The 21,712-nt window shown below is 39.8% G+C and overlaps 1 protein-coding gene across 1 annotated transcript in view; it reads left to right on the top strand.

Moving 5' to 3' along the window:
- SCP2 (sterol carrier protein 2) overlaps positions 1-21,712 on the top strand; it is a 121,092-nt gene that overhangs the window by 92,090 nt on the left and 7,290 nt on the right. The window contains exons 13-14 of the mRNA XM_039474595.2: positions 4,873-4,966; positions 15,840-15,969. Of these exons, the coding sequence (XP_039330529.1) occupies positions 4,873-4,966; positions 15,840-15,969 (224 nt within the window). The remainder of the gene's footprint in view (positions 1-4,872; positions 4,967-15,839; positions 15,970-21,712) is intronic.

Genomic DNA, 21,712 nt, shown 5'->3' on the forward strand with positions numbered 1-21,712 from the left:
TCTGATAAAAGAACTTTGTATGTAAAGAAATCATGAGGAATGTCCTTTTGTGAATGTGAATATTCTCTTTCTGAGTTTCAGTTGGCATATTCAGTTTTCTTAGAGCGGGGCACATATCAAATTTCAAGGAATGAGGGGTTTTCAGAAAATATTGATAAAACTTTACGTATTAACTTTTATCTTAATCTGGATAGAAAGTTGGTTAATCACTAACTTCATGAGCTTTTCAAAACAAGCAAGATAAAAGACACATCTGTGACCTTTGGGAACATGCAAGACCTGGCAAGTTTGGAGAAGGGCATAGTGATGATTAAAAGTAACCGAAACAGGCTGGGCATGGTGGCTCATGCCTATAATCCCAGCACTTTGGGAGGCCGAGGCAGGCGGGTCACGAAGTCAAGAGATCAAGACCATTCTGGTCAACATGGTGAAACCCCTGTCTCTACTAAAAATACAAAAATTACTGGGCATGGTGATGCACGCTTGTAGTCCTAGCTACTCGGGAGGCTGAGGCAAGAGAATTGCTTGAACCTGGGAGGTAGAGGTTGCAGTGAGCTGAGATCGTGCCACTGCACTCCAGCCTGGCGCCTGGTGACCGGAGCAAGACTATGTCTCAAAAAAAAGGTAGCTGAAACATTGGACCAATGAAATGAAATTGGCTTGTGGAGAACTAGCTATGGCTGCTTGATTTCAGGTCATGTACTCAAGACTTTTGACCGAGAAGCTATAGTGTACCATAGATAATTCTGCTCTGAATAGAACAGGAAGGAATTAGGAGTTAGGCAAGGGAGAAGTCAGTGTAACTTCAGTTCCATTCAGTTACTATTCACTAAATGCCTATAATGTGCTGGGAACTGTCAATACAGAGATTTTTTTTTTTTTTAAGAAAAGGTAGGGTATCTGCTTTTAAGCCGTTAACATTTAGTAGGGTTTCACAGAAGAGGAGTTTCCTGAAAGGACTGGGTCTTGAAGGGAGAAATGGAGTTTGCTAAGATGGAGATATTCTGGACCCAGGGATCAGCAGTGGCAAAGGCATAGAGGTGTGAGGTGGCATTCTGTGCTCTGAGGACTACAGAGTCAGCTTGCTGGAGCTAAGGTTCCATTCCTTGTTTATATATTATTATGATTCCTCTAGTAGGCTCACTTTTGAATTTAGACTCTCCACACCCTCCCTTTCACGCTTACTCTCTGCTGATTTCTTTGCCTTATACATTATTGAGAAATGGAAGCCATTAAACCCAAACTTCCTCAACTTCCATCCCAAGACCTTCAGACCCACTACACTAGAATTGCACCCATCTGATCCTCTTTCTTTGCTTGAGTCTCTTCATCCTGTCATAGGCCACAAGATTTCGCTTGAACCTGGGAGACAGAGGTTGCCCACAGCCAGAAGGAAATGTTACATTACATTTTCCTCCTTCCCTCCCTCCCTTCCTTCCTTCCTCCATTCCATTCTGTTACATTCCTTTTTTTTTTTTTTTGAGTTCTGTCGCCCAGGCTTGAGTGCAGTAGCATGATCTTTGCTCACTGCAACCTCTGTCTTCTGGGTTCAAGCGAATCCTCCTGCCTCAGACTCCCAAGTAGCTGGGATTACAGGTGCCAACCACCATGCCTGGCTAATTTTTGTATTTTTAGTAGAGACAGGTTTTCACTTTGTTGACCAGAGTGTTCTTGAACTCCTGACCTCAGGTGATCCACCTGCCTCAGCTTCCCAAAGTGCTGGGATTACAGGCATGAGCCATCACGCCTGGCTGGAAAGGCTACATTTCTTTAAGAGATTAGTCAAAGTAAAGATCTCATTTTTATCCCCCCAACCAAGAAAGCTCCCACAACTCTTCCTTGATACCACCACATTCCTCTCCAGAGACCACCTCATTTTACTGTTCCCCTAAAGCTAATGTCTCAAAAGAGCCACGCTGTGTCTATTTCCTTCTCCTATTCATTCTTCAATTCACTATAGTCTGACTTCACCCTCCACTTAAAACTGCTTTGTCAAGGTCAGGTCATCTGTACTCTCCATGTGCCACATCTAGTGGGTACTTGACCTTGTGACAGCATTTGACAGTTTGCTCCTCCGTCCTGGAATCTTGCTTCTGGCTCCTGTGACACCATGCTCTTCTGGTTTTCCTCTTGCATCACTGGCTGCTGCTTTCCCTTCTGTCCCTGACCTCTGAGTGATGGAGGTCTAAAGGGCATTGCCCTGTGCTCTCTTGTTTCCCTATAATTCTCTTACAGTCCCTGCCCAGGGATTTACGTGCTTTCACTGTGCTAATGATTACTCCATTTTATCTCTAGCTGGACCTCTCCACTGAACTCCAGACTCTCATATCCAGTGGCTTTCTTATTTTAGAAAATGTTATACTTAATGTGCCTAAAACAGAACTTGGATCCCCTCTATTCCCACTACATTCCTCTTTGTCCTAGTAATGGCATCTCTATCACCCAGTTATTCAGGCCAAATGCCTGGGTAATCCTTGCCCTTTCCTCTGTATCTCCCTCACTCCCACAGCAGGGCTTGTAGATTCTATTTCTATTTCAAATCTGTTCCCTCTCCATCTCTACTGGCAGACTGCCTCTGTAGACCAGGCCACCATCACCTCCTATCTGGACTATTCCGACAGCCTCCTAACTAGTGCCCACACCTCTTGCTCCTCTCTCCATCCTCGTTAATTCTGCACACTGTTGTAAGAATAATCACAAATCAAACAATTTCACTTCCCTGTTATCATTTCTGTGGATTTCCAAATTCCCTACTTTGGCCTGCCTGCCTCATCGTTTGGCCTGCCTATTTCTCCAATTTCATTTCATGTCACTCTCCCCACACCTACTGTGTTATAGAGACTCTGGTTTTATTTTACTTTCTTTTAACATACCAAGCTCCTTTCTCCCTCAGGATCTTTGCAGTTTCCTCTTTAAATGGCTAGCTCCTTTCCTCCTTTAATAAGGTCTTAGTTAGGGATCATTCCTTGACTGTTGTGCCTAAAGTAGGTTCCTCTTTAATTTAACATTATTATTATTATTTTTTTTTTTTTGAGACGGAGTTTCGCTCTTGTTACCCAGGCTGGAGTGCAATGGCGCGATCTCGGCTCACCGCAACCTCCGCCTCCTGGGTTCAGGCAATTCTCCTGCCTCAGCCTCCTGAATAGCTGGGATTACGGGCATGCGCCACCATGCCCAGCTAATTTTTGGTATTTTTAGTAGAGACGGGGTTTCACCCCGTTGACCAGGTTGGTCTCGATCTCTCGACCTTGTGATCCACCCGCCTCGGCCTCCCAAAGTGCTGGGATTACAGGCTTGAGCCACCGTGCCCGGCTTAACATTATTTTTTAATCATGCATAACTGATGTACATAGTCTCAGGGTACAAGTAATAATTTAATACATCATATAATTTGTGAAGATCAAATCAGTGTACTTGGGATATCCATCACCTTAAATATTTGTCTTTTCTTTATTCTGGAAATATTTGAATTATTCTCCTTTTGGTATTTAGAAATGTAAATACATAGTAAATTATAGTCACCCTACTCCTCTGTTTCATAATACTTGCTACATTTTGCAGTTATTTTGTGTTTACTTCTTTTTCTCCTCCACTGGAAGAATATAAACTCAGTGAGTGCAGGGACTGGGTCTGATCTGTTCACCATTATATCCCCAGTGTTTTGAAATGTCTTCCTTGGCATGTAGCAAGAAGTCATTAGATATTTATGAAATGAGGCCAGGCATGGTGGCTCACATCTGTAATCTCAGCACTTTGGGAGGCCAATGTAGGGAGGATCGAGTGGCGCCTAGGAGTTTGAGACCAGCCTGGGCAACATAACAAGGCCTCTGTCTCTACAAAAATTTTAACAAATTAGCTGGGTATGGTGGCATGCATCTATAGTCCCAGCTTACTTGGGAGGCTGAAGCAAGATTGCCTGAGCCCAGGAGTTCCAGATTACAGTAAGCTGTGATTGCACCACTGCACTCAGCCTGGGCAACAGAGTCCCTATGGGAGGGGGAAAAAAAAGTATGAAATGATAGAAGGAAAAGGGAAAGAGGAAGGAGAAATGGATTGGAGGGCTTCAGGGAGACATACATGAAAGGAGAGGGGTAAAAAAGATAGATGCTTATTGAACAACTGCTGCACTTTTTTTTTTTTTTTTTTTTTTTTTTGGACAGGGGCTCACTGGGTCACCCAGAGTGGAGTGCAATGGTGTGATCATAGCGCACTGCAGCCTCTGTCACCTGGGCTTAGGCGATCCTTCCTGTTTAGTCTTCTGAGTAGCTAGGACTACAGATGCATGCCACCATAATAGAGTGAATAAATAACTTTATTTATTTGTTTAGAAACAGGGTCTGGCTCCATCACCCAGGCTCAAGCGATCATTCTACCTCAGCCTCTGGAATAGCTGGGACTACAGGCACCTGCCACCACACCTGGCTAATTTTTGTATTTCTTGTGGAGCCATGTTGCCCAGGCTGGTCTCAAATTCTTGAGCTGAAGCAATCTGCCTACCGTGGCTTCCCAAAGTGCTAGGATTACAGATAATGAGCCACTGTGCCCAGCTAACTATGTTATTTATTTATTTTTTGTTTCTAAATTGTCTTCTTCAGTAGCATGTAAGATTCATGAGGGTAGCTTCTTTGGATTACTATATTTTCAAGAAAAATTTCTAGTTCCTAATGAGCTGATTATTTGTTGAAAAAATGGAAGAAAAGATTAATTGTTTTTTATGCTTACTTACTAAATATTTCCCTTGGATAAGATTTGCAAATCTCTGTTCTTAGGGTTTTTGAAAATTTTGAAAATAACTATTTTATAAATGTTGAAAAACCTAGTACCTATGTGACTCCATGAATTGAAACAAATTATTTCCCCTACTTCTTTTAGAACTCATCAAATTGAAGCTGTTCCAACCAGCTCTGCAAGTGATGGATTTAAGGCAAATCTCGTCTTTAAGGAGATTGAGAAGAAACTTGAAGAGGTAAGATTTATGTAAAATATTGCCAGGAAGGACCCTGAGGCTAGAGGAAGCAGACAGGTTTCAGGTGTTGCCACAAGGTGGTATAAATTGCAAATTTATGTCATGTTGTCAACTATTGAGTGTAGTTAGATTTCTGAGTGTCTGTTAAGGCTTCCTTATAATTCTGAAAGGAATGCATTTCAGAAATGTATAAATCTCCAGATTAGAGCTAAAGAACTATATGATAAATACTGTTTAAATTGTCACTCTTTTCTAGGTCCTCTTTGTCAGGGTTATTCAGTCACGGGCAAAGTTCAAATGTAAAGGGATTCTAATTTATTTTGGTGTAATTTTTTTTGAATTAAAAAGATTTTACTTAACATCATTCAAAAGAATAAATATTTAAAATGAGCCTTTTTTGTACATATTTCAAAATTCTTTGTAAAAAGAAATTGTGTTTGATTTCTTAGTTAAAATTTTTATTTTGTTTTGGCCGGGTGTGGTGGCTCAAGCCTGTAATCCCAGCACTTTGGGAGGCCGAGGCGGTTGGATCACGAGGTCGAGAGATCGAGACCATCCTGGTCAACATGGTGAAACCCCGTCTCTACTAAAAATACAAAAAAATTAGCTGAGCATGGTGGTGCGTGCCTGTAATCCCAGCTACTCAGGAGGCTGAGGCAGGAGAATTGCCTGAACCCAGGAGGCGGAGGTTGCGGTGAGCCGAGATCGCGCCATTGCACTCCAGCCTGGGTAACAAGAGCGAAACTCCGTCTCAAATTTAAAAAAAAAAAAAAAAAAAATTTGTTTTAAAAATTATGCTAGTTTAAAAAATTTATACTATACAGAAATATGTATATGTATAGTATACATTTTATGCTATACTTTTGTTTTAATCTTTTAAAGTTTAAAATCTCCCCAGATTCTATCACTCAGACTTTACTGAAATGTTAACAGTGATTAGCATTCTTTCAGACATCTCTTTCTGTGTATATTAACTTACAGTTTTAACCTAGTGTCGTATAATAACTGTTTGTTTTGAGACAGGGTCTTGCCCTGTCACCCAGGCTGGAGTGCAGGGGTACAATCTTAGGTCACTTCAACCTTCACCTCCCTGGTTCAAGTGATTCTCCTGCCTCAGCCTCCTGAGTAGCTGGGATTACAGGGGCCCACAACCATACCAGGCTAATTTTTGTATTTTTAGTAGAGATGGGGTTTCACCCTGTTGGCCAGGTTGGTCTTGAACTCCTGAACTCAAGTGATCTGGCCACCTTGGCCTCCCAAAGTGCTAGGATTACAGGCATGAACCATCGTGCCTGGCCACAATACCTGTTGTTTTTTATTATACTATATATGCAGATCTATTTTTATGTACAGTAATTAGTTCTTGATAGATAATAACCATACTAAGGCAATCTAACAATAACTCTCCAGAAAGAGAGTTATTCTCTTCAGGCAAAATATATATTTATTTCATTGTTTTAAACTTAGAAGCATCTTGGAATTTCTTTCTTTCTTTTTTGAAACAATCTCGCTCTGTCACCCAGAATGGAGTACAGTGGCATGATCTTGGCTCACTGCAGCTTTGAGCCCCTGGGCTCAAGTGATCCTTCTACATTGACCTCCCAAAGTGTTGGGATTACAAGCGTGAATCTCTGCCCAGATGTATTTCATAATTGATATAGATTTGAGACCATACAAGGCATGGTTACAGCCACAATCACAATGCAAATTACTCATCTATTAAGGTGATCAAAGTGGGCTGAAATAAATAGAATGTTTAAACTGTATTTCACTCACGGTAGAGCCATGGTATGAAAGGCAAATGTTGTGCTTATCTCATAACCCTTATTGCAGAGCAGAGGACTTTTAACATCTGAGATGATTGCACTGTGGATGAGAATAAGGTGGTATAACTGATGTGTCTTGTCAAAGGACCCAACATTTCCAGAACTTTCATTATACTCTATAACCGTCCTGAGGGAGAGCAGGGCCAGGCATTGGCCCAGAAGCTACAGACCTGTCCTGCAGCCATCTTGGGATGCATGTGCATGGGGCTACCTGTTTTATAACCTATGTTTTTCTTTTGACAGTATGTTCCATGGCCATAAATCTAAATCCTTACCCTCATTTTTAATACATAGTATGCATTCATATGTATTTGTCTTAATTTAAGTAGCCTCCTATGATGAATATCAGGTTTATTTAACATTTTCAAGTAAAACAGTGCTGAGCTAAATTTCCTTTTGCACTCAATCTTTAAGTATTTAAACTAGGATCAATTTAATAGAAATAAAGGAGGAAAATTGTTGGGTGGTTGGATATATGCATTTTGCGTGTTGATACATATTGCCAAACTACCTACCAGAAAGAGGGTACTAATTTACAAACATTACCAATTCATGAGAATGATTCTTTTTTCATTTTAAAAAATTTATTTTTATTTTTGTAAAGATGGGGTAACTATATTTTTGTAAAGATAGGGTAACTCTCCAACATTGTTGGAGAGTAACTATGTTTTCTTTATACCTCTGATACTGTGTTGGCTAGTTTTTTAAAAAACCTTTGGCCTGGGCATGGTGGCTCACACCTGTAATCCCAGCATTTTGGGAGGCTGAGGTGGGTGGATCCCTTGATATCAGGAGTTCAAGAGCAAACTTGCCAACATAGCAAAACCCTGTGTCTACTAAAAATACAAGAATTTGCCAGACATGATGGTACATGCCTGTAGTCTCAGCTACTAGGGAGGCTGAGGCAGGAGAATCTCTTAAACCTGGGAGGCGGAGGTTGCAGTGAGCTGAGACTGCACCACTGCACTCCAGCCTGGGTGACAGAGCGAGACTCCACCTCAAAAATTAAAATTAAAAATAAATAAATAAATAAAGTCTTTGCTAACCTAGTAGAAAAAAATTTCTCATTGTTTCTTGAATTTTTTTCATTACATGTATTCCTATAAAATAAAGTTGCATTCTATAAAGTCTTAGCTTAAAAGTTTTGGTTTTTTAAAATGCTGCCAATGTATTCCTGCAGAACACATAGGATAGTTGTATCTGACAAGTTACTTCATTTATTTCAACCCTATTCCATCTAAAAAAAAAAGTCAAATAAATTAACGTAGAGATTATCTACTATGAAGTGTGAGGTATGGCAGCATATCAGTCATTGAATACTTACTTCATTACTGGAATTAACAAAGCAGTGTGGTGTTTATTTTACAGTATTCTTTTAGCTTTGCAAATGTATGCCTCTTGCTCCATTTTAATTCTTTTCTTCCTAACCTCCCTACCAACCTTGTTCCCTTGTTTTTTTTCTCCTTCCCACGATTGTTAGTTTCCTAAGTGTTTGCAGCTCTAGCAAGTAAAAGTCTGGGAATCTTTTGTCAATTCATGAATTTTCTGTATTACTAAAGGCAGCCTAGCAAAAGATTTTATTTCCACTTCTGTCTTTGTTAGCAATTCTCCATTGCCCTTCTTTGAATTCTGTCTTAATTTTTTTGTCCCTATTAAGTTTGCGACAGGACCTACTCCTTAACCTTTTGCCTACTCAGAAAGAAGTACTTTTCTTCAAGTAAGGAGGCACTCAGAACTTTCTTAATACTAATGATCTCCAGTTTCACAATTGTATTTTATTTTCCCTTTTAACTCTCTCTCCTCATCAGTTTCCTTACCCTCTCTCACTCCCACTTCAATTGAAAATGTTTTATTGTCGAAGGGATGTGATTTTATAAGAGGATCAGTTGTTTCTGAAAAGTAACAGCAAGTGCAAATTATTCTCTATCTATTTTAAGGAGGTAGGAGGATAAGTAGTAAGGTTATAGGAATTTCTCTTCAAGTGTGCAGGTAGAATTTCTAAATGTTTGCTGGTGTTTTCCTGCCGTAATTTGTTGGTGTCTGCACATAGCTCTATTCATGAGGCATTGTGCAAGCAGATGGCATAGATACACCTGGAAATAGTCATTCATGGACCACTGGCCGTAGAGGAAGCCTACCTCTCAGATGGCCTAGCACGCTAATGTTATTAACCCCTTCTCATAGATTATTTTCATAGAAACTTGAGAGATAAAAGATTTTAAGGAATGTGAAGAAGACTTTGAACTTTATTTTAATTCATTTTTTGGTGGCAAATACAGCTCCACTGTCATCGGCTAAAGTTTAGAAATGTTGATGTGACCTACAGTTTGACTGTGGTATGGTTAAGTGGAAATAGCATTGAATTTGGGATTAAAGCAACCTGGGATTGAGTTCTGGTTGTAATACCCACTAGCCATATATCCCTGCCCCTCAGGGAACACAGAGAGACGTGGAAAATTATTTCTAGAAGAAAAAAAGTAACATGGGTTTATGTGCAGAGGGCCATCAAAGTATGGTGGAGACAGAGACTCCTTCCCAAAAGAGTTAGCATGTGAGACTTGATTGATGAGGTCAGGGTGGGAGTGGGGGCTTAGAAGAAGTGATTGTCCTAGGATGGGGCAGGAGTAAAGGCATGGAGGCGTACAAGCACTTGGCACATAAGTTCAACATGCTCAGTATTGTTGGAACATAAGAGGAAGAGGAAGAGAAAGTGGTTGGAGGTAAGAATAGACAAATATCTTTCAGATCACGAAGACTCTTGGATAATATGTCTTTATCCTGTTGGCTGTGGGGAGTCACTAAGAAGTTGAAGCCTGAGAATGACAGACGGATATGTTAGTTAGGTGGACTACTTGGCAGCAGCACAGAGGAGAAGCATTCTTAATCTTTATGACCCTCAATTGCTTTTTCTGCTTAATGAGCTAATATTAGTGTCTGCCCAACTATTTGTATAGCCTTGTGAAGATTAAAGAAATTATATATATAAAAATATTAGAAACTTGAAAGCCTCTCAAAATATTAGTATTGTTGTTGGTAATTTTTTCTACAGTTAACTTACATTAATTTAAGTGAGCTCTTTTGAGGGAAGTCAACATAAGAGAATTTCTTTTTCACTTAAAAGAAAAGCCTGACAGTAATTTTGGTTTCTTGGTTTAACTAGAAAAGATTGGTAGTTAATTTCAGGATACCCATATGTAAGAGATGCCTCCATGACTATTGAGATAAGTAGTCCCTCACTAAATATTTTAGGACAAAACAAGTGTTTTGTCCTAAGACCCATGTCCAAGATTCCAGGTAGGCTCAGGGGGTATACCTACGTATAAGAAAAAGATTGACACACCCAGGCTGGGCATGGTGGCTCACGCCTGTAATCCCAGGCATTTTGGGAGGCTGAGGTGGGTGGATCACTTGAGGCCAGGAGTTTGAGACCATCCTGGCCAATGGTGAAATCCCATCTCTACCAAAAATACAAAAAAATTAACTGGGCATCGTAGTGTGTGCCTGTAATCCCAGCTACTTGGGAGGCTGAGGCAGGAGAATTGCTGGAACCCCAGAGGCAGATGTTGCAGTGAGCTGAGATCGCATCACAGCACTCTAGCCTGGGAGACAGCAAAACTCCATCTCAAAAAAAAAAAAAGAAGAAAAGGTTGACACACCCAGTAGGTTGACCAAAATTAAAAAAGACAATAACAATTGTTTGTGAGGATGTAGAGAAACAGGAAACCCTCATTAATTGCTGGTAGGATTGTAACATGATGTAGCCACTTTGGAGGGGTGCCTTAAAAAATTAAACATCACTTTATGACCTAGCAATTCCACTTCTAGATATGTAACCAAGAGAAGTTAGAGCCTATGTTCACACAAAATCTTGTACACAAATGTCTGTAGCAGTATTATTCCTAATAGGCAAAGTGGAAACAACCATCAGCTGCTGAGTACATAAACAAAGTATGTTACATCCATACAATGGAATATTATTTAGCTATAGAAAGGATTGAAGGAGGCTGGACATGGTGGCTCATCCCTGTAATGGGCAGATCACTTGAGGTCAGGAGTTGGAGGTCAGCCTGCCAACATGGTAAAACCGTTTCTCTACTAAAAATACAAAAATTTTTAGTGCTTTTTTGGGCACATGGTTCTTGCCTGTAGTCCCAGCTACTTGGGAGGCAGGAGAATCACTTGAACCTGGGAGGAGGAGGTTGCAGAGAGTTGAGACATGCTACTGCACTCCAGCCTGGGTGACAGAGTGAGACTCCATCTCAAAAAAAAAAAAAAAAAAAAAAAGGATTGAAGGACTGATGATGTGTGTGTCAATGTGGATAAACTTTGAAAACATCATGCTAAGTGAAAGAAGCAGTCACAAAAGACCATATGTTGCATGATTTCATTTATATGAAATGTCCGGAATAAGCAAATCTATAGAGACAGGAAGTAGATTAGTGTTGCCAGGTGCTCAGGGATAGAGAAGACAGGGAATGACTGTTAACTGGTATGAGTTTCTTTTGGGGTTAATAAGCATGCTGTGAAATTAGATAGTGGTTTTGGCTGCACAACCTTGAACATACTAAAACAACTACTGAATTGAATACTTCAAAAGAGTGAATTTTATGGGATGTAAATTGTATCTCAATGCTGTTATAAAACAAAACACAACAAGAAGAAATAATAAACTTAGGCCAGGCTCTCTGCATACATAGAAACAGAGGTTAGTATCTAATGTCAGTTTATGTAAGTTCCTCAGGGGCAGTAATTGTTTGAGTGTTTCAGATACTTATCACAGTGTCTGAACATTTTAAACACTTAAGTCTTTCTTAAAATAATTAACATTATGATACCAAAATGAAGAATTTTGTGTATAAATTATTGCAGACATGTAAGGCTAAAATAAAGATGAAAGGAAATAAAAGCTATTAGAAATTAAAGAGAACTCAACAGGTAGCCAGTTCCAAAATAAATAGTAAAAGATTAGTATATTTTCTATATATCTGCAATAGCCTAGCCATAAAATTTAATGCAAATATGTATTATTAACAAAAACAATATAAAATACCTAAGAATAAACTTAGCAAGAACTGTACAGAAGTCTATGTTGGAAAAAAAAAGACGTTATTTTCACAAAGGATATTAAAGAAAAGGTGAAGATATACCATATTCATGGCTGGGAAGATTTAATATTGTAAAGATATTACCTCTCCCCTAAACAGATCTGTATATTTTATGTAACCGCAGCCAACTCCAACAACATTTTGGGAGAAGAACTAAGTGATTATGAAGTACATACAAAGGAAAATGTGTCAAAAAAATCCAAAAATACTCAAGAATATTTGGAAGAGAGGAATTATAATTGAGATTTGCTGTGTCAAAGAGTCAAGTATATTATAAAGCTATAATATTGGCACAGAAATAGCAGCTAGATCATAGAATAAAACAACAACAACACAATGCTAACATTCATTGAGTACTCTGTGTGTTTTGGGTATTTACATGGCCCTCCTTCAGCTCTATGAGGGTAGTTACCATTTTATTCCCATTTAACATAAGAAAACTGAGATTCAGAAAGGTCTAATAACCTGGCTAACTTGTTGATAACAATCAACAGGGTATTGGTTAAATAAAATATGGTATACTTTTACAATTAAAGACTATATATGTGACCATTTAAAATTATGTAGAATGTTAGTGACACAGTAATTAGGATAATTATATTAAACAGAAAAAGTAGATTATAAAACAATATGATCCCATTTAAGAGATATATATATATATATATATATATATAAGCTTTATATATAGCATATATATACCATATTTTATTTAATCAGCACCCTGTTAATTGTTATTCAGGCTTATGCAGATTTCTGGCTCTTATCACAATGCTGTGAATAACATTCTCATATCCAATTTTTTTTTCCTTTTTTTTTTTTTTTTGAGATAGAGTTTTGCTCTTATTTCCCAGGCTGGAGTGCAATGGCATGATCTCGGCTCACTGCAGCCTTTGCCTCCTAGTTTCAAGCGATTCTCCTGTCTCAGCCTCCTGAGTATATGGGATTACAGGCACCCGCCACCACACTGGCCTAATTTTTGTATTTTTAGTAGAGATGGGGTTTCACCATGTTGGTCAGGCTAGTCTTAAACTCCTGACCTCGTGATCTGCCCGACTTGGCCTCCTAAAGTGCTGGGATTACAGGTGTGAGCCACCGCACCCAGCTCTATATCTAAATATTTTTACAGAGCCTCATTTATTTAAGGGTAAATCCCTAGAATTAAACTTTGCTAATTAAGAACACCAAATCTAGGAATCAAAATAGGTTTGAATTTTTCCTCTTGTACTTCTACAAACCTAGGCAAGTTATTAGACCTTTCTGAATATATATATAAAATATATATAGCATATACATATATATAAATCTTATATATATGTATCTGTTAAGTGGGATCATTGTTTTTTAATCTGTTTTTTCTGTTTAATATAATTAAACATCCCATTTAAGACACACATACACACACGTATATATATATATATATATAAAATCTTTTCTGTTTAGTTAAACAGATACCATTTAAAAGAGAGATATATACATACATATACATATGTATATATATATCTTTAATGAGATTATATTTTATAACCTACTTTTTCTGTTTACAGAAAAATTTTCTTGTTTTTGGTACAAAACTCATATTATTTCTCTGCATATATATACCAAAAATTATTTTCTTTGAGTAAAATTATGAATGATTTTGGCTGGATGTGATGCCTCACGCCTGTAATCCTAGCACTTTGGGAGGCTGAGGCAGGGAATCACTGGAGGTCAGAAGTTCAAGACCAGCATGGTCAACATGGTGAAACCCTGTCTCTACTAAAAATACAAAAAATTAACCAGGCATGATGGTGCGTGCTATAGTCTCAGCTATTTATGAGGCTGAGGCAGGAGAATTGCTCAAACCCAGGAGGCAGAGGTTGCAGTGAGCCAAGATGGCACCACTGCACTCCAGCCTGGGTGACAGAGTAAGACTTGGTCTCAAAAAATATATATGTATGAATGATTTATATTTTCTTCCGCTTGCTTATTTTCTGATTTTTCCATAGTGAGATAAATGTTCCTTCTCTAAAAAATTTTTTAAATAAAATTATGTTGTTTTTGTTTTTGTTAAACAAGGTGTGTGAGGTTGTTGTTATCCTTTCATTATTCACAATGCCAGCTGGCTTAGCCGCTCCTCTGTGCTCCTGCGGTCCCCTCTGTTTCCCTTGATCCAGTGTATTGTCATGGTTATCATAGTGTATTGTCATTATTTACTTTTCTGACTCCTATTTCTGTATCCTTGGTGCCTGTAAGAGTGTTTGGCTCAATAAACGCTTCAGTAAGGAAAGACTGGGAATGAAGCATGGAAAAAAAAGAGGAAGGGAAGGAGAAGGGAAACCCCTTTGCAGAGATACAGGTCTACCTTTTTTTTCCTGGTATTTAGGCCAGCTTCTTTTCCCAATATCCAAAAGCAAGTGGTGGATGGAATATTACTCATAAAATTCTTTTTTTTTTTTTTTTTTTGAGATGGAGTTTTTCGCTCTTGTTACCCAGGCTGGAGTGCAGTGGTGCAATCTCGGCTCACCGCAACCTTCACCTCTTGGGTTCAGGCAATTCTCCTGCCTCAGCCTCCTGAGTAGCTGGGATTACAGGCACGCACCACCATGCCCAGCTAATTTTTTGTATTTTTAGTAGAGACGGGGTTTCACCATGTTGACCAGGATGGTCTCTATCTCTTGACCTCGTGATCCACCCGCCTCGGCCTCCCGAAGTGCTGGGATTACAGGCTTGAGCCACCGCGCCCGGCCACTCATATAATTCTTTATGCCGATAGAGAAAATGGGTTGAAGAACAACAACAATAGCAAAAGGCCTTGATTTCAGAACCACTTGTCTAAGTTCTGATTGCAAGGAACCAAAAATACATGAAGGGCTAGGCATGGTGGCTAACCGTTGTATCCCAGCACTTTGGGAGGCTGAGGCAGGAGGATTGCTTGATGCCAGGAGTTTGAGACCAGCCTGGGCAACATAGGGAGATCCTTTCTACAGACACAACACACACACACACACACACACACACACACACACACACAACACACACATACAAATACACTAAGCCAGTTGTGGTGGTGCATGCCTATAGTCCCAGCTACTTGAGGGAGGCTGAGGGTATAAGGATTGCTTGAGCACTAGAGATCAACACTGCAGTGAGCCCTGATTGAGCCACTGCACTCCAGCCTGGGTGACAGAGTGAGACCAACCCTGTCTCAAAAAATACATAATTTATATGTTTATGTATATATATATATATATATATATATATATATATATATATATACACCCCCCCTTTATATGCTTATATGTATGTTACACACGTGAAGGGCAGGTTGGTTATCTCTACATTTAGAGAGGCCAGAGTGAATCTTTCCCAAATTATTGAAACATACGAGGGCTATTTTGGCAGAAAATGCTGCCCCATCCCTCCTTCCCTTCTACCAGTTTTATCTAAAAAGCCCTTTTTGGTTTTTTAGAGACAACGTCTTGCTTTGTTGCCCAGGCTGGAGTGCAGTGGCATGATCATAGCTCACCTAATCTGGAACTCCTGGGCTCAAGTGATCCTCCCATCTCAGCCTCCTGAGTAGGTGGGACCACAGGCATACACCACCATGCCTAGCTATTTTTTTTTTATTTTTAGTAGAGAGCAGGTCTCACTATGTTGCCCAGGCTGGTCTCCAATTCTTGGACTCAAGTGATCCTCCCATTTCTGCCTCCCAAAGTGCTGAGATTATAGGCATAAGCCACCATGCCTGGCTTAAAAAACCATTTTTAATAAAAGACTTGGCAGATGTGGGAGTTGTTGCCTGGTTGCCTTTCAGACTTTTCTGGGTAAAAGATCATAAGGGACCTGGGGACTGCTCCCTGGCCTAGATGATCATATCGTGTATCTATTTAAACATTAATTTGCTTGAGAAGAAAGCCAGAGAAATGGACTTAATGTAACTCATAGTGTTATTTTTCTTTCCAGGAAGGAGAACAGTTTGTGAAGAAAATCGGTGGTATTTTTGCCTTCAAGGTGAAAGATGGTCCTGGGGGTAAAGAGGCCACCTGGGTGGTGGATGTGAAGAATGGCAAAGGATCAGTGCTTCCCAACTCAGGTTAGTTTGGGAATGACTTCATTCCTAGGAGTACCGACAAGTTTACGAAGGCTGTCAGCTGGGAAAATGGGAGTCTGCTTTGCTGTTCCGAAAAAGGCCTGGCTTTTTTTTTTTTTTTTTTTTTTTGTGACAGAGTTTCGCTCTTGTTACCCAGGCTGGAGTGCAATGGCGCGATCTCGGCTCACCGCAACCTCCGCCTCCTGGGCTCAGGCAATTCTCCTGCCTCAGCCTCCTGAGTAGCTGGGATTATAGGCACGTGCCACCATGCCCAGCTAATTTTTTGTATTTTTAGTAGAGACGGGGTTTCACTATGTTGACCAGGATGGTCTCGATCTCTTGATCTCGTGATCCACCCACCTCGGCCTCCCAAAGTGCTGGGATTACAGGCTTGAGCCACCGCGCCCGGCGCAGGCCTGGCTTTTAATGTTAAAGAACTAGTGGATTCCAGGGAACAGGAACAGGTCAAAGCCACCTCCTCCAAAGGATTTAGAGGCTGCATCACAGAGTTGCCAGTGTTAGTCTTTGGAATTATGCAAACTTGGGTTGGAGTCTGTCCATGCCATTCACATATTCTGACCTTGAACAAGTTATTTAACTTTTCTGAGACTGAGTTTCCCCTTCTGTAAATGGGCTTAATAATAAATGGCACCTTTCATAAGGTTGGTATGCGGATTGAGGGAATTCTCTCTTAATTAACCTATCAGGCACATGGTCCAGTGCATGGCTAGTGGCCTTGGAAGATCTGTCTATATTCACTACTGCCAGTTATTTTCATTCAAATCTTTCTTGAACCCACTTTAGTCAGTTTTTATTCTCATCACTATCCCCAGACTGTTCCTGTCAAGGTCACCAGTGACCACCACATTGCTAAATTCAGTGGTTAATTCCCAGCCCTCATGTTATTACACTTAAATGTTTTCCTTACCTGCTGGCTGCTCCTCCTCTTACCTACTGGCCTCTATTTCTGGCTTCTTCCTGGCTTCAAATTTCTAAACATTGGAGTGTTCCAAGGCTCAGTTCTATTTGCTTAATTCCTTGGGGATCTTATCTAGTCCCATGCTTTAAAACAGTTTCTGCACTGATGACTTTGTCTTTAGCGTGGACCCAGCCACTGACCTACAAGGTGTATTTCCAGCAGCTTAACTGACAAGTTTACTTGGACACCTAATCGGTATTGCAAAAATGAGAAGCTGAACTCCTGATCTTTCTTCTTCTCCCCTCTAAGTGCGTACTCCTCCTGTTCTTTTCCCATAATTGGTAAACTGTTCCTGTGTCCTACTGGTTCCTTGGTTTGAAAACGTTGAAGTCATCCGTGGCTACTTTTTTTCTTTTACATTCCACAGTTTAACCCATCAACACATCTTATCCTCCTCTGTCACCACCACTACCCTGGTCTAAGCCAATATCCTTTTTTATCTGGTCTCCTACAGGTTCTTCTCTACACACCTGCAAGAGTGATTATTTAAAAACTTGTCAGATTGTTACCTTCCTCTGCTCAAAAGCATCCAATAGTTTTGTCACACTCCAAGTGGAAACAAAGTTCTTAAAATTGCACTGTGATCTGGCCCCAGTTTTCACTGTCTTACTGTGTCCTTACTTACTTGGCTCCAATAACATTGGCTTCCTTGCTGTTGCATGAATGTCGGATGCCCTTGGTTGGGGGCTTTCTACTCTCTGTTTCCTGCCTGGAATTATCTTCTCCCAGATATCCTTGTGGCTTATTCCTTCATTTTCTTTGGATCCTTGCTCACAGGTCACCTTTGCAGTGAGCCCCTCTCTAGCCACCCTTTTAAAATCTTACCCCCATTGCCATTACCTATTGCCATTTTCTGTCTTATTTTTCTCCAAAGCATTTATTACCATCTGATATACCATGTAATATTTTACTTACGTTCTTACTGTCCATCTCTCTCACTTGAATTATAAGTTCTGTGAAGACAGAGCTTTTTGTCTGAGATACACTGCTGCATTTCCAGTGCTTAGAATGTACCTGACACATGGTAGGCCTTCAAAAATGAGTAATTTAAAAATGGAAAACAGAATGAATGGATGGCACTGAGTAAGCATTCAGTAAGTGATAGCTGTACTGTGCTGTTGTGCTTCTCTTGTTGGAGAAAGCCTAGGGTAATTTAGAAACATGGTGGATTGGGACCAGCTTTTTGGAGGGCTTGCGATGCCATGATAGGAACTTCGAAAGTCCTTTGGTATAGAACCAGTATACGAAAGCTTTTTAATTAATATACATTACATCTTCTTATATAGAAAAGTGAAGTCAGAGCTGTATTTTAGAAGATGAAGCTGGTGCATTAGACCTGATGAATTGAAAGGGGAGAGATCAGAGGCAGAGAGAGCCACAGGAGGATAAATGTTTCCACTGTCTAAGTGAGTTTCCGCTGTCTAAGTGAGCAGATGGCCAGTGTAGGCATCCTCTTGAGTGTAGGCAGTGAGAGAAGTGAGTGTCGTGAGAGTAGATGCCAGCCATCCTGGAGGTGAAGGTAATGGGACCTGGGAATTGTGTAGAAGAAGCACATCTGTCAAGGGTGGTGAAATTTTGTTACTGACACATTTTTGAGGGAGATCCTGCAGGAAAGGATGACATTGGGAGCACAGGTGGAAGCAAGGTTACCTCTAGTAAGAAGGGATGGATGGAAACTTCTTTCTCTGAAAGGGTAGTTAAATATTCAGGGGCATTTTGAGAGGAGAGGAGGTTGGCAAGCTCCTGAAGTAGAGTATAGAGCTTGGAGTCCAGAGAAAAAGTTAAGAGCACCGTTAAGTGCACTGTTGAATAAGGGATTGATGAGAGATGAATGAAAGAAAAATTGAGCAGTAGTTAGGGCATCCATCTGGTGTGGGCAGCATGGCTTTGTTGTGGAAGGTTCCTGAGTTATACAGAGTCCCTTTTTTTCCTTCTAAAATGAATGGGTAAAAAAATGGCCATAACTGCCTTCTGTGAGCTGCCACTCTAAGGTGGGGTACAAGAAAAGCTAAGGGCTTTATCTGGATTCCAGCTTTTAGAAATAGAAAGAACTTCAGGAATTATGGTAGTGATTTTTAAAAAATGACTGAAGGTCAATGGTTACTTTTATATTTAGATATGCCCATACTGATACTAAGGTTGTTTTTAAAAAATTTCTCCTTTTCCTTCTACTTTGTTGTTGTTGGTTGATTGTTGGTTTGTCATCAAAGAGATAATATGCTGATGCAAAGCTGTTGAATGATTTTGGAAAAGCTGAGTTCCCTCAAGATAGGTTCTTGTTCATGTTCTTCCCACATTAGTTGCCGTACCCCAGATCCTAAGGGATCTTACCCTGGCACAGGAGAATTTCTGCTGAAACTGACACTTGTTGGCAGCCAAGAATGGTGCTGAAATACAGACTTAACCAAGAAAAGCCACCACTGGAAATTGTCAGCTCCTTTTACACCAACCAACAAATGGCTGTTTGTTAGACGTTAGCTGCATTAAAGCATTAATAACCTGTCCTAGTTTGAACTGGCATCTTAAGGAGAACTGCTACTTCATTCGGCATGTACATAATGTTAGGGGGTTTGTTTATTGTTAACAAAGTAAGATTTACTTAAATGTATTTTGTAAGATCTTGGTAATGATTATTGAGATGATTTTATTATGGATTTTTAGATTTTGTGCATTTTCCATTGTCTCTTTTTGCTGCTTGGGTACCTTTTAGTATCTTCTCCATGAGTTCTGCCTTTCCCTCATCTCCTTTGAAGCAACTCATGTAGCATATTTCCAGGAAGCCAACTTTGATTAATATAAGATAACATATTATTCATTCATTTCTTTATTTTGCTCCTTCAGCCCTTTGAGTTCTCAACCCTATCCCTTTATGGGCAGCACGATACAGAAGGCTTCAAGGTCACCTATCCCCAAGGTATACCAGAAAGAGCATAGCCTTTTGGAAGCACCCAAACCTGGGTTCATATCTAGGCTCTTTCACTTAGAGGCTATATACCTTCCCTGAGTCTACAGATTAGAAAAAAAAGTTATCTGGAATATGATGAGACTATTTTCTATCCATAGAACTGCTGTGGGGATTAAATGAGATAAGGAAGATAGAGCACCGAGCGTAGTAAGTGCTCAGTAAATCACTGCTTCCTCCACAGACCATATGTTAAACACTAATTTTGCATGGATATACAGGTTTGTGTAAGCCCCTCAAAAGGACTTTGGAAACTGGGAAACCATCTGGGATTCATCAAATGCTGATGAATTGGTGAAGGCACAGTTAAAACTGAGCTGTTGAATGTTTACATACTTCCTACAACAAAAGGAAGCAGTAGAGCATAGGAATTGGGAGTATGAGCTTTGGCAACAGGAATCTGAATTCAGATGTAGCTCAGCTACTTACTAGCTATGTGATCTTGGTCAAGTTATTTGACCCCTCCAACCCTCATAGGATTGTTATAAAGATCAGGTGAGACCAGGTATGTTGAAGTGTTCAGCATAGTGAGAGCTCAATAAATGCTGATGCTACAGCAGCAGCAGAAGCAGATTTTACCTCCTGAAGCCCCCTTTCAATGACCAAGAGTCCTTTCTTGGACTTTTAGGACCAGGTCCAACTATCTCAGTTTGTTTTTTCCCTCATGCTCTTTGATTTTATATATCTGCAATAGAACTGGATTTTCTAGGCTGTAAATTTGTTTATGTTTTTAAGGATTTAGACCTTTTTTTCCAATATTAAGAGAAAATTTTGTTAGCCCCTAAGTTAGGATGACCATTGAATCTCAGTCTTTTTAGGGGCAATCCCTGAGTTGTAAAACACATAATAAAAACTTTTTTTCTATCTTGTTTCAGTTATTGAATAATATAGGCATACTATGCTTTAATAGTTCATTCCAACTCTTTTATTAAGGCACAGATCATCTGATTGCCTGTTGTGCCATCATCTGGTCATCTTTTGAACTTCACATAATCTACTCACCTATTCAACAAGTGTTTATTGATTTCCTATGTGTCAAGTACTCTTCAAGGGCCTGTGGATGTAGCAGAGAATGACACTGACAAGGGTTCTGCCCCCTTGATGTTTTCATTCTACTGGACAAATATAGACAGAAAGAAAACACATACACATATAAGTAGAGTAGTTTCAGGTAAGTGCACTGTGAATAAATGTGACTTAATTTCAACTTTAATTTGAGCTAATTCTTAATGAGAGGAGGCAACTGTTAGAATCCTATTGTTATATTAATTGATTGCCTAAAATGTTGACTGCTGAAAATGTTGATTTCTTGGTGAATTTTTCCTTTTGCACTTGAAACCTCTCATTTGGACAAGGTAGAGATGGCTGATTTAGCAATGAGATGTTAGTCTTTGTTGTCCAGTCTTTTTTCCAGTGTTTTAGTTTGATAATAAAATTAATATTTTAATTTTTTTTTTGAGACAGAGTTTTGCTCTTGTTACCCAGGCTGGAGTGCAATGGCGCGATCTTGGCTCACGGTAACCTCCGCCTCCTGGGTTCAAGCAGTTCTCCTGCCTCAGCCTCCCGAGTAGCTGGGACTACAGGCGCGTGCCACCATGCCCAGCTAATTTTTGTATTTTTAGTAGAGATGGGGTTTCACCTTGTTGACCAGGATGGTCTCGATCTCTTGACCTCATCATGATCCACCCACCTTGGCCTCCCAAAGTGCTGGGATTATAGGCTTGAGCCACTGTGCCCAGTCTATTTTAAAATTTTTGTATTATTAAAATTGCATACATTTGATGTAAAAAAATTAGAAAAGATAG

This window comes from Saimiri boliviensis, chromosome 11 (assembly GCF_048565385.1).
Source record: "Saimiri boliviensis isolate mSaiBol1 chromosome 11, mSaiBol1.pri, whole genome shotgun sequence".
Lineage (NCBI taxonomy): Eukaryota > Metazoa > Chordata > Mammalia > Primates > Cebidae > Saimiri > Saimiri boliviensis.